Source organism: Giraffa tippelskirchi, chromosome 7 (genome assembly GCF_054371585.1).
Source record: "Giraffa tippelskirchi isolate mGirTip1 chromosome 7, T2T-mGirTip1v1.2.pri, whole genome shotgun sequence".
NCBI lineage: Eukaryota > Metazoa > Chordata > Mammalia > Artiodactyla > Giraffidae > Giraffa > Giraffa tippelskirchi.
In genome coordinates, this window is record NC_137281.1 from 76813611 (window position 1) to 76826360 (window position 12750).

The 12750-nt window shown below is 38.1% G+C and overlaps 1 protein-coding gene across 3 annotated transcripts in view; it reads right to left on the bottom strand.

The window, feature by feature from the left end:
- Nucleotides 1-12750, bottom strand: part of DMGDH (dimethylglycine dehydrogenase) — a 155374-nt gene that overhangs the window by 263 nt on the left and 142361 nt on the right. For 2 of the 3 annotated variants that reach the window (XM_081505956.1, XM_081505955.1), the window contains exons 15-16: nucleotides 8473-8607; nucleotides 1756-2891 (exon numbers count right to left, since the gene is read on the bottom strand). In XM_081505956.1, the coding sequence (XP_081362082.1) occupies nucleotides 2676-2891; nucleotides 8473-8607 (351 nt within the window). In that variant the 3' untranslated portion in view covers nucleotides 1756-2675. Of the gene's footprint in view, nucleotides 1-233; nucleotides 425-1755; nucleotides 2892-8472; nucleotides 8608-12750 lie in introns of those variants that run through there. The other variant, XM_081505960.1, reaches the window with a different exon arrangement.

Here is a 12750-nt window from a genome sequence, read left to right on the forward strand (position 1 = left end):
AATCACATAGTGAGGCCACGTGGAGACAGGTGCCCTGCCAGCCCAAGGTGCTGCCATCAGCCTTAGACAGGTGCCAGACATGAGAAGAAGCCAGCCAGGATGACCATTTTTTAGTGATGCTCTCCCTCTTTTAGATTATACAATTATTTTTAGTAATAATAATGAAATGAGTAGTGAAAGTGAAGTCGCTCAGTTGTGTCCGACTCTTTGCACCCCCATGGACTATAGCCTACCAGGCTCCTCCGTCCATGGGATTCTCCAGGCGAGAAGACTGAAGTGGGTTGTCATTTCCTCCTCCAGGAGATCTTCCCGACCCAGGGATTGAACCCGGGTCTGCCGCATTGTAGGCAGACGCTTTACTGTCTGAGCCACCAGGGAAGTCCCATACAATTATTTTTAGTAATAAGAATGAAATGAATAATAACTACCAGGAAAAAAACACAAAGGATAAAAAAATTCTGTTAAACTTTGGATATATAGTCAGGCCAGTAATAAGAAAAATAGAAATAAATGTTTGAGTATAAAAAATAAGTTAATATTTTTAAACTATATTAGTTTTGAAAAAGGAGAATATTTATACTCACAAATTGGTCTGCTACCTGTGAATAATAAACCTTTTCTATTATAAGCTTTGTAGTGATTTCACTGATTTTTTTCTTCTTCATATATTAATGTTACCAGGCAGTATACCCAGATTTTTCCAGTTATCTTTGCAAAGTTGATTGAAGAATATTTTTTAAGCCTTTAATTTTCTTTTACATGAGCAACAGATGTACAACTTTGGCAGAAATTCATAAAAATCTTTCACAACAAACTCCAGGAATTGCAATACTGTCTTTGGTGCTTTGGGAACATTTATAGTGGCTTTCAAACATGTCTGTGTTTAAAAATTTCCACTAAAATATCTTCATCAGAAAATTCATCATATATTTATATTACATACAGTAAATATTTCTAAAGTTTTTCTTTATCTGTTAAAATTAGAGAAAATGGTTGACAACAAACTTTGACATTGTTCAATCTGTTGATTTAGAGCAAGTGCCCAATTTTTGGTGAAAAAGATGAAGACATTCAAATACTGCTTTACTGATTTCTTCTAGCAATGTAAGATCAGAATCTTTTGTTGTTTCTCCCGCATTCTTGGAAATTTGAATTTTATTTAAAAAAAAAATGACCATTTTTTTGGATTTTGTTTTTGCATAGTCAATTGCCTTCTCCTTCCAGGTACTGTTCCTTTGATTGGAGTCTGATATCATAATATTTTATGTAAATAATTTTCCAGTAATTAGTCACTGAAAAGTTAAAACTTAGATAACTATTAAATTGTACTACTGATGTAGTATTATATTTTTTCAATTGTTTCATTAGTTTTAACACAATTAGCAATTAGGCTACAGAAAGGCAAAGAATGAGAAATACCTATACCTATATCAGAGCTGAGAGAAAGGGTCTGGGTAATACTCTTGATAATTAGAAAATGCGTGTTTTCAAAGGGATTTTCTTCATTTCTTATGTAAGATGAGATACCAAAGATAAATGAATAGCATGCTGAAGAGTTCCAATACATGACTACTTTTATAAAAATTTACAGGTAAATTTGTCACATTTTTAAAACTTACAAGTTAAGAGATTATTTAAAAATCTAACTACAGAATCTTATCATGCTTCACATTCAGCTTTCTTTAATACACATTTATTGAACTTTTCCTAGGCAGCAAATGTGTGTACAGAACAAATGATAAATGACAAACTACCTTTTTTTGAAAAATTTGATTTATTCAACTAGATGCAAATAATTTCAAGAGGTGTATCAAAGCATTATTTCTAAACGGCTTTTGTTTCTTGCTATACACAGTGGTAAGGAATCCTGTCAGCTCTTAAGCTCTTATTTGACCTGCTTTGTCAACTGTTTGTGAAATGGTATCCAGAACGGCACAATGCAATGTCAACCTGCATTAATTCTTTCCCAAAGAGAGGTGTTCAGTATTCAAGCTGTGTTTGTCCTGGCACAATCTATTTATTTTTCAGCTTCATCTCAGAAGGTTTACAAGTATCTCTTCCTTTGGAAGACTCTGTTCTTTTTTGCAATTTGTCTTCTAAAACAACCTTTGAAAGGACAATAATGATGTCCCATAAAACTGCCTTCAGAGAAGTCATTAAGAAAGTAAACATTTCAAGGTACTGAATAAAAATGTTACACACACCAATATTAAATTTAACTGTTTTCTTCCTAGGCACATTATGAAAAATTAAAATGATCCCTTATTCAACAAGTATTTTTCAATGAAGTAAATACATCAATACTTCATTTGTTTTTATGTGAAACATAATTTGTTTTCAGTTAACAAGAACCATATCAAATGTTTCTAAAATTATATGTTTTCTACTTCAGTTGTGTGTTAGCAAACACTTAAATGTTTTGCTAATGGAGTTTTATAAACAACAATATAGGATAACAAAAACATTGATTTCAAGGATCTTCATTTGAAACAATGTAAATCATTCATCCATTACTCTATCTTCCTTAGAAAACAAGAGAAAGGATTTAGTATTCTTAATCTAGATTTTGATGATTTTGAAATAAATTTTTGGTTTCCCCATTCCCTGGCCAATCAGTTATAATTCTGAGTACAAGCATATTGCAACCATAATTCATTTGCCTCTTCAAAGTCTTTTCAAATTTTGTCCTTTCCACCTCTTTTTTGGAGCCGGCTTCTGGTTGGTTCTGTTAACACCAAGGGTTCTTGTATGACAACTGCAGGGTAATTTTTGCCCAATAGTTCAACTTCAACTTGTTGTCCCACTTTACTGAGCTCTACAGGGACATACGCGAAAGCCAGACTCTTCTGGATGCGGTAACTATAGCTCCCGGAGGTCGTGTTGCCAACCACCTGAAAAACAAGACCCCACCGTCCTCGGCGTTTTGGTCACAGCTAGGATGAGATGGTTGGATGGCATCACCGACTCAATGGACATGAGTTTGGGTGGATTCCAGGAGTTGGTGATGGACAGGGAGGCCTGGCGTGCTGAGGTTCATGGGGTCACAAAGAGTCGGACATGACTGAGCGACTGAACTGAATTGTGTGTTTCCTCTTCAGATGAAAACTCTCAAAAGATATGTTCAACTTACAAAGTTTTATGATATGCTGTCTGTGAGGATAATACCAGGAAAAAAACTTCACTTTTTTGAGAAGATTAATGAAAGTTTAAAATTATGAAAAACATTTCTCAGAATATGTATCTATTTATTTTGCTCAGTTTCATGCCAAGTGATTTGATAGGAAGAATGACATATTTCCATTTTAAACTTTAAAAAATTCTCTTCCATCAAACTAGCATGGCAATAATAGATAAAAAGGAGAAAAACCTAAAAATCCTAAAGCAAACCTAGTCAACTGTTCCTGTTAGCATTTAGAAAATGACCTGTCAGAAAAGTGCTGAATTAAACTGTTAGTATATCAACATTCAGTGTAAAGTGAATCTTCTATATAAATATTGTTGTTGTTGTGCTTAGTTGCTCAGTCATGCCCGACTCTTTGAGACCCCACGGACTGTAGCCCACCAGCCTCCTCTGTCCATGGGAAGCCTCCAGGCAAGAATACTGGCATGGGTTGCCATGCCCTTCTTCAGGGGATCTTCCCAACCCAGGGATCAAACCCAGGTCTCCCACATTGCAGGTGGATTCTTTACCGGCTGAGCCACGAGGGAAGCCCATATGAATATAAAGAGCATTTAACGATTCCTGATAACTGCTAGGCACTTAAATGTTAACTTTATCTTCTTTAGCTCTAGATGCAAGAAAAAGAGTAAAATGCCAAAAAATTACAATACAGATTTAAATGCCACATATCTTAAAAGTAAGACAACATATAGCCCAACTCAAAATGGCTTTTCCTGGCTACACAATGTTGCACTAATCCTTATAGCCTCACTGCCTAGCACAGTGGCTGTGTACAGCTGGTGCTTGAAAACACCCATGAGCATGAAGCAGCCTGGTGATGTTTTAGCTGCCTCAGCAAAGGGCCCACAACAGGCAACAGTCATGTCACAGCATTTCCAGTCTTTTAGATGCTCACACATTTATGACATTAAATACAGGCTCCTATCTCTGCAGACCCAGTTTTTAATTATCTCATTGAAACCCCAAATCAGCAGCTCTCCATATAATTTCTGAACTTATTATGGTGATTTATAAAGTGAATGCATTCATTAGCAAAAGCTTCTCTCTGGTAGATTATTAGCTGCTAAGGTATTTCTGAAATAACACACATGTTTCAAAGTGGTTCTTCTGCTCTAGATCTCTAGAGATCCATGATATAAATCTGGGATTTGGGTCAAGGTAGTTGGAGTTCTAATCATTGCTTTTTGAAAGATATTGATAACTTTGGTTTCACTTCCAAGTCTCTAAAACAGAGATCTGCGTTTGGAACACTGGAAAAGTTAACCTAATTTTCTTGGGCATCTTAATAAAACAGGAAGAATCCTAAGCGAATCTCTTGGTCAAATTCCCTAACTCACTGGATCAAAAACCCACAATCCCTCTTCAGAGATTGTGTGCCCTGTTTCCTCAGGTCTCCCCATCCCTTAAAATCCAGCAGTAATTCATCTGGCAGTTATTTCTGCATTAGTAACTTAAATAGCATGTTTATTTTGTGAATGCTATTCTTAAAATAGTTATTGAATGTGTCACTTTCTGTTTGATTACTTTTATTTCTCCCTTAATTTCTCTCTAATCCAGGAATTGGTAGCTCAGAGTATTTTAGAACTCTGGTCTTTCCTTTGATCTTATTACTATGTCTCCAGGGAAAGGTTTTCCCTAGCATAAATTTTATATCGTTCTACTTTAACATTTTCCAAATTCAATTAAATTCATTGTTTCATTTTGCTCAGTGAATCATGAGAACAACTTGTCTTCACCCTCTGCCTAATACAGTCTCATATTCTTTGTGAACTCAAATGTCGGCCTTCTTTTTACCAACGTAAACAAGCTTCATTTATTTTTAGCCTTGTCTCATTCTTTTCTTAATTATTTGACTTAAAGATGCCTGTAACAGACATAGGGAAGAGAACATGGTAAATAGTCTTTGAAAGAGGGAACATAATTTAAATTGGATGATATATTTATTTGGCTATCCCTGTGTGTTTTAGTTTATTAATAATGAAAAAGAAGACTTTCTAAACTCTCCCAACTTCCTTATCAAAACGTTTTTCTTCAAAACTGGTTTGTTTTTTTTTACTGAATTAAAACCCTTCTCATGCATACTCTTGGAGAAGGAAATGGCAACCCACTCCAGTATTCTTGCCTGGAGAATCCCAGGGACAGAGGAGCCTGGTGGGCTGCCGTCTATGGGGTCGCACAGAGTCAGACACGACTGAAGTGACTTAGCAGCAGCAGCAGAAGCATGCATACTCTTATGCCTTGATTTTTAAAAATGAAACCTCACCTAAAATCATAATCCATTCCTCCAGCACTGCCATCTCCCAATGAGACTTAACATCTCCCCAAAGTACTGATCACCTTCTGACATGCTATTTATTTTATTTAATGTTCATTATTTGTCTCTCCCCTCCCTAGAATATAAGCTCCACGGGGGCAGGGATTGTCTGATTTGTTCACTGCTGCATCCTTAGTACCTAGAATATTGCTGTCACTTAGTAGACATTCAGATTTGTTGAACAAATTAATGATATTTGCAATGCTAGCAATTAATCCTATTGCTAGCATTGCAAATACCTACCTGCAAGAATATAATATCAAATACCAAAGGCAGTATAAGTCCAGATAAAGTCAGGAAATAAAAATAAAAAAAAGATTTCATATCATTCTAGAGTATAAAGTAGGTCAAAGAGGGTCACCCTCATGATAAAATGATTTAAGCATCAAAAAGCAGACACGCTGATATCAGGAAATTTAAGAGAAGTATTTTTTAAATATTTTTTCAAAGTCTTTTTTGAATTTGCTACAATATTGCTTCTGTTTTATGTCTTTCTTTTTTGGCCACGTAGCATGTGGGATCTTAGCTCTCTGACCACGGATTGAACCCACAACCCTTGCCTTGGGAGGCAATGTCTTAACCACCAGGAAAGTCCCTAGTTTCAGATTTGCTCAAGATTTCCACCACCAGGGGAGTCCCTGAGAAATATTATTAATAACTAAAATTGCAATTGGATTGGCAACTATAAACAGATGGCATGTAATGGAAAGATGAAAAATATAACAAGATAATTCAGTGCACAGAGAGGGCAAAGGAAATAAAATTTAAAAATAGAACTTGGGTTTCCAGGGTTTTTCTTTTTTCTCCCAGATTTGTTGTGCTATCATTGACATATAACATTGTATAAGTTTAAGGTACAGGATTCCAGTTTTTTTAAGTTGGGTATGGTCACATTTAAGATGACTAGAAATCTGTCAGTGGATCACGGTCAGTGGTGGGGTTGCATACAGAATGTTCCAACATAATCGGTCCTTCATTCCATGGCCAAGTGAAACAGCCAGAAGAAGGATGGGTGTGGACCATATCAGAAGACCAAGAAAGCTTAATGAGAATAGAATGAAAAATGTACAACAAATTCAAAGGTGAGGTGGGGGACAAAATATAGCGACAAGGGAAAAATCAACAAGAGGCAGAAAGAACTTCAGACATTATCACGCTCAGTGGCTTTATTTTACAGATAAGAACACCAAGACACAGAGAGGCTCATGCAGTTAGCTAATGGCAGAGGGATTGTCAGTGGAAATCATGGACAAATCTGAAACCAGAAAAAGAACGTATTAAGAAAAGAGGACTGAACCAGGGATCTGGAACAGAAAGAGGAAGTGGAGACTGTGAGTTAAGAGTAAGTATGGTACAAACAGAAGAGCAAACTCAACACAGTTAAAGCTGAGGCATTTGAGAAAAAGCTTCAGATCTGAGAAAAGATCTACTGGTTTCATAGTATCAACTATGACATCCATCTGTTACTGAGGTGTGCAAGAACTGTGGTATACAGTGAAGTGCTTAGGAAAATACAGGGGCCATAAGAGACAGAGAAGGGAGAAAATGGGGGAATTCAACATGGCTTGGAAGAGAGGATAAGCAATTTTAAGTCCAACTGTACCTAGGTCAGAAGTCAACTCTGCCAACCACATGTCATAGTGTGTGACCTCAAGCAAGTTGCTTAATCTCTGTGAATCCCAAAGCCTCATCTTTAAATGGGAATGATCATACGTATCTGAGAGGGTAGTTATAAAAGTAAATTGGACGACATGAAAAATATCCAGCACAAGTAGGAAATCTATACATGTTAGCTCCATGTCAAAGTGACCCCTTAGGCCAGATGCCATTTCTTTAGTAAACTGAAAGCTAAGATTTGATGCCACTGGCTCTCCCCACCTCCAGTGCTTTTTGTCACTGAACTGATGGGAAAATGGAAACAAATATTAAGTAAGCTACAATGCATGAGAAAAAAACTTTAGCACAGAATCTCTGAATCTGTGGGTGTTGGCCGAGCAGACCCTGCTCAATACAGAACAGCTATTAGGTGAGTCTTAAAGGCCCTTTGGTTGCCACGTTGTCCCTGCCTGATAACCCCTGTCTGGTTGTTGGTTTTTGTTGTTGTTGTTGCTTGTTATTTAGTCACTAAGACGTGTCCGACTCATTGCGACCCCATGGACTGTAGCCCAACAGGCTCCGCTGTCCATGGGATTTCCCAGACAAGAATATTGGAGTGGGTTGCTATTTCCTTCTCTAGGGGATCTTCCTGACCACAGGATCGAACTGCTTCTTCTACACTGCAGGCAGATTCTTTACACTGTTTGGTATCACCAGGTAAAACACACCAAAATGCTGAGCCAAAGTGGGTTTTATAAACAGTCATAAAAGAGGGAGGAGGTGAACTTCTGTTGATAAGTTATCTAACTCTAGCTTTACCAAGAGAGAGAATGAAATGTAGCATCCCAAAGGGAGAAGAAGGTGATCTAACTTCTTCTGAAGAACTGAAAGATTTCCACTTTACTTTCTAAAGTTCTACCCTCCCTTGTCATAAAAGTTTTCATTTGAATTTTTTTCTGTTAATGTGCTGAGGTCAGAATTGCCTCCTTCTGAAAGATCCCAGAGAAGCTAAGTCAGAACACCAAATTCTTTATAAAGTCTTACTCTTGTATCCACTGATATGGATGTGGCGAGTCAATAGGTCATTTTACCTCCTAATTTTCTAAACTGTACCTTCCTCATTGTCCAGTGTATTCAAGTCTAGCAGTTTATTGTCTTTCATTAAAACATATAGAACATGATGTTTTCCAAAATGAGCAACATTTCACATTTTCCTTTCAGTTAAGTAATCTCTGTCTCTTGACTGTCAGTTCTGAATCCAAAAGAGTGTCATCTCAACAATAGATAAATACCTAGCAAAAATCTGTAAACAGAAACAGACAAGGAGTTTCTGCTGCAGGAACACTGTGGTGGCCCCTCACCATGGGGCTTCAGCACTCACCTTGCCATCATACCAGATGCTTTCATTTCCCTCCGGATCAACATTGTCCGTTGCCAAGGTGAGGCAGACCAGTCTCCGTTTCAGCCCCTTGGCTTTAATCTGTTTCAGTGCCTGCTTTCCTATGAAGTCGGCTGGCTACAGGAATCCAAGATAATGATGATGAATGAATGCTCAGACACTGTGACAAGGTTAGAGATGCAAGCATTTAAATTTGTCTTTGCTATTTTCTCGCCAATTACACATTAAATAAAAATACAGATTGGATCAAACATCTAGACAAATATTTCTTAGTCCTCGGATGACAGCATCGGCCAGGTATTCCTTCAGACTAGGCGAGACTTAAGGGTAATAACTTCTGATAATTGTACCAGAACTACCTAAGCAGAAACACACAAGGCTTGATATTGTGATGGTGGGTTATGAAAGGTACCCTTGCACCTGATGACTCTGGACAGTGGGACTGGTGGGCAGTGCACAAGGTGTGGCTCAGTTTCTACCTGAAATAAGCCTTTCCTAAGAAGGAAATACACTTTTTTGAAATATGATGTTAAAGCAACTCCAAAATGCCTACTTTTCCCCCTTCTTCAGAATAAGGGTTCCTGGAACGTATTAACCCACTGGGTTGCATTGTCAGTTCACACAGGAAACATACTGAGCTTGTACTGTGAAAGGCATCACAATGAGCCCTGTGTGGGCTACAAAATTAGTCAGATACAGACATTCTGATTAAAGAGCTTATTCTCTAATGCTGTGCTTTTCAACCTCCCCCCACCTCCTTTCCCACGACACATGACAGATGACAGTTTCATTCCTAGTGCAGTCCCCCGGGCACACTCAGGGCTCTTCCCAATGCAGTGCAAGCAAGTGAGAGTGACAATGTTATAGGGATGACCTTGAGTCCACTCTTATGCATTAAGAAAAGTAGGAATCATGCAAACTTCAGGAGTTTCATATTTATTAGTAACCAACCATACAAACAGGTGAGCCATGACTCCTCAGCAGAGACATTTAGCTAGTAATGGAGACACAGCTCTATGCAACAAGAATGCCAAGGACATGGGACAGATGTGAGAAAATGGTCAGAGGCTAGGAGCACTGAGAGTGCAGGGGAAGAAGGCTGACCCAGGTGAGGCGCTGGCGTAAGGCTTCGACATATATGTGTCCATCCCTTATCTTTAGGGGAAAAAGAATTTGTGATATTCAAGTCACATCCCTGACGACTTAGATTTATAATGTGGAAGACAAAATTCTCAAAACAGTTCTCCTAGACTAACTACTCTCTGAAAGAAAAGGAAGGAAACAATACTTTTGATTTCTTTACTGGTCAAAGAAAGCAAATGCTCTTTCATGCCAAACATGTCCTCCACCACCAACATTTGGGATTTATGCAGCTCTTTCTACACACAAAACATTAAGGATTGGGTATAATAAGCCCCTTCACCTCTTAGTTTCCTTTGTGCCTCAGCTGATAAAGAATCCGCCTGCAGTGCGGGAGATCTAGGTTCGATCCCTGGGTTGGAAAGATCCCCTGGAGAAGGGAAAGGCTACCAGTATTCTGGTCTGGAGAATTCCATGCACTGTATAGTCCATGGGGTCGCAAAGAGTTGGACACAACTGAGCGATCTTCACTTTCACTTCACCTCTCAGTGAAGCAGCAGGGGCAGTCCTCACACCCCCTCTGCCTGAGAGCCTCCCCAACTCACTCCTTTACTGACCCAGAACTTCTTAGGACAAGCCCACAATGTAGTATGATTTCTATGGATATTGCAACTTTAAATTGCTGACTACACAGGAAGCTAAAGAAAGCTTCCACTGGCCAAGGTTAAAAGAATTACAAAACTGAAGTCCAATTCTTTCCCCTCCACTGTAATCCAGATACTGAGGACCAACTACAAGCTTTTTTATGAAGCCAGATAAAAATTCAAAGAAGACTGGAACCCATGTTATTTAAGTTGGGACAACTGGGGTTAAACAAAGCAACAAACACAGGAAGAGCTTGGTTCATCTGAGTTCTATGTAGGATGAATTCATGATAACACAAGTCAAAACAAACCAAGTTCATTATAGTTAGAATGTTTGTCTAAATACAGAAAGAACTCTACAACAGGTTTTTTTGTTGTTGTTGTTATCTTTTTAAAAAGAAGACTTGCTATCGTGGATATATGATGACAAGGAGTGCTTTTTAGAGTTACTGTCTATATAGGAAGCGAATTATTGTAATGAAAAGAAGTCACACACTTTATTGTGTGGAAAAGCGTGCAATGCTGAGTGGCCATGCACTAAACAGTGTAATTTTGGAGCTCTGGGAAACCCTGAATAGAGTCCTCACCTCCTGTTACGGAATCTGAATCTTTGCTGTTATGAGATTCACTTAGATCTTGAAGCTTTGAGGTCCTCCTGAGTCCCTATTACAGAATTTTCTTTCAACTGTTTACTCAACTGTTGTCATGCCCCTGCTGGGTATCAGATACTAGACACAGGGTATTCAAAGCTAAAAGCACAGGGTCGTGCAGCCTCTGGGAGGTCCCTCAGGAGATATGACCTCTTCCCCTCCACATTACAACATGCTCAGTGCTGAAATTACTTCATCTGCTTAGTGTTTTAACATATCAGCAGAAAAAAGAATAGTTTGAGATAACTGGAAACATGGTAAAATATGACACATACAAATAAGTTATACCAATTTGAAATGTGATTCAATGTTACTTCTGCTTATTCTATGAGTGTTAAAATCACAGTGTTTTGAAATTTTAAAACAAAAAAAAATGTCTAACGCATGTCTAAGGCCAACAGACAGATGCTATGATAGAGGTATGTACAGTGGGAACTCAAGAAGGAGTATGATTAGTTCTTTCTGGTGTAGGAGAGGGGGGCTGGGGCAGCCTTCTGTCAGCTACAGTTTTGTAAAGGAAGAAGCTTGAAGTGGGTTTGAAAGATGGGGCTTCACGATAACTATTGTCTGAATAACCTTATCCAAAAGCCCTTGCACTTAAAAGACGATCTTCCCAACATTCATAGAGGTGGATCTGGGGTCTAAAAGAAGTTTGAGTTAACTTAGACAGAGACACTGAACCAAGATCTCAGGAGTCCCAACCCCAAACTTTTCATCTACTTTGAGCTGCCTTCACTGAGCTATTTAAGCCAGTATCTGCCACATCTTCAGAGGAGCTATGGTGAAAGCTGGCCATGACCAAAATTTCCAAGAATAGGGACTTTAAGGGGTGCTGCTGGGTGGGGGAATAAGGTGTGCTGGAAGGGGAGCCCAACTCCACCAAATTTACAATTTTACCTAAGTCTAAGCAGGAGAATGAAGTGGCAACCCACTCCAGTATTCTTGTCTAGGAAATCCCATGGACAGAGTCTGAGCCTGGTGGGCTACAGTTCATGGGGTCGCAAAGAGTCAGACACAACTTAGCGACCAAGCACACACAAGCAGGAATGTAAGGGATCCATTAATCACAAGAAATAGGAAAGGGGGGAACCCCAGAAAACTTCCTTTAAAAGAGAAAAATTAAAGTAACAAATTCATAATAGATAAGTAATATTAATAATATTTATAATTTATTAGGCATTTGCTATGTGCCAGACACTATGCCTAGGGCTTTAAAATCATGAGCTCATTTAATTCTCTCAAGGTTTCTATAAGACAGATGATTTTATGCCCCGCTTATGAAGAGAAGGCCTAGCAAAGGGTCTTTCATGAGACTCAGCTTTAGATTTTATCCGTATGAATTTTTAAAATGACTGTGCCTAGAGTATATCACTGGCCTGCATAGCTAAAGAATGTTTCTTTTAAATTATTTCAAAAGATAAATATATGATATCACATATAGTTGAATCTAAAAAAATGATACAGATGAACTTATTTACAAAACAGAAAGAGACTCACAGACATAGACAACAAATGTATGGTTACCAAAGGGGAAAAGGGGAGGGATAAATTAGGAATTTGGGAATAACATACATACATTACTACACATAAAATAGATAACCAACAAGGACCTATTGTATAGCATAGGAAATTCTACTCAATATTCTGTAATAACCTATATGAGAAAAGATCTGAAAAAAATATGTACAACTGAATCATTTTGCTGTACACCTGAAACTAATACAACATTGTAAATGAATTATATTTCAATACAAAATAAATGAATTAATTAAAATATTATTTATAGGTACCCTGAGCCCATTTTGAATGATATTCACTGCTGCTGCTAAGTCGCTTCAGTCATGTCCGACTCTGTGTGACCCCATGGCAGCCCACCAGGCTCCCCC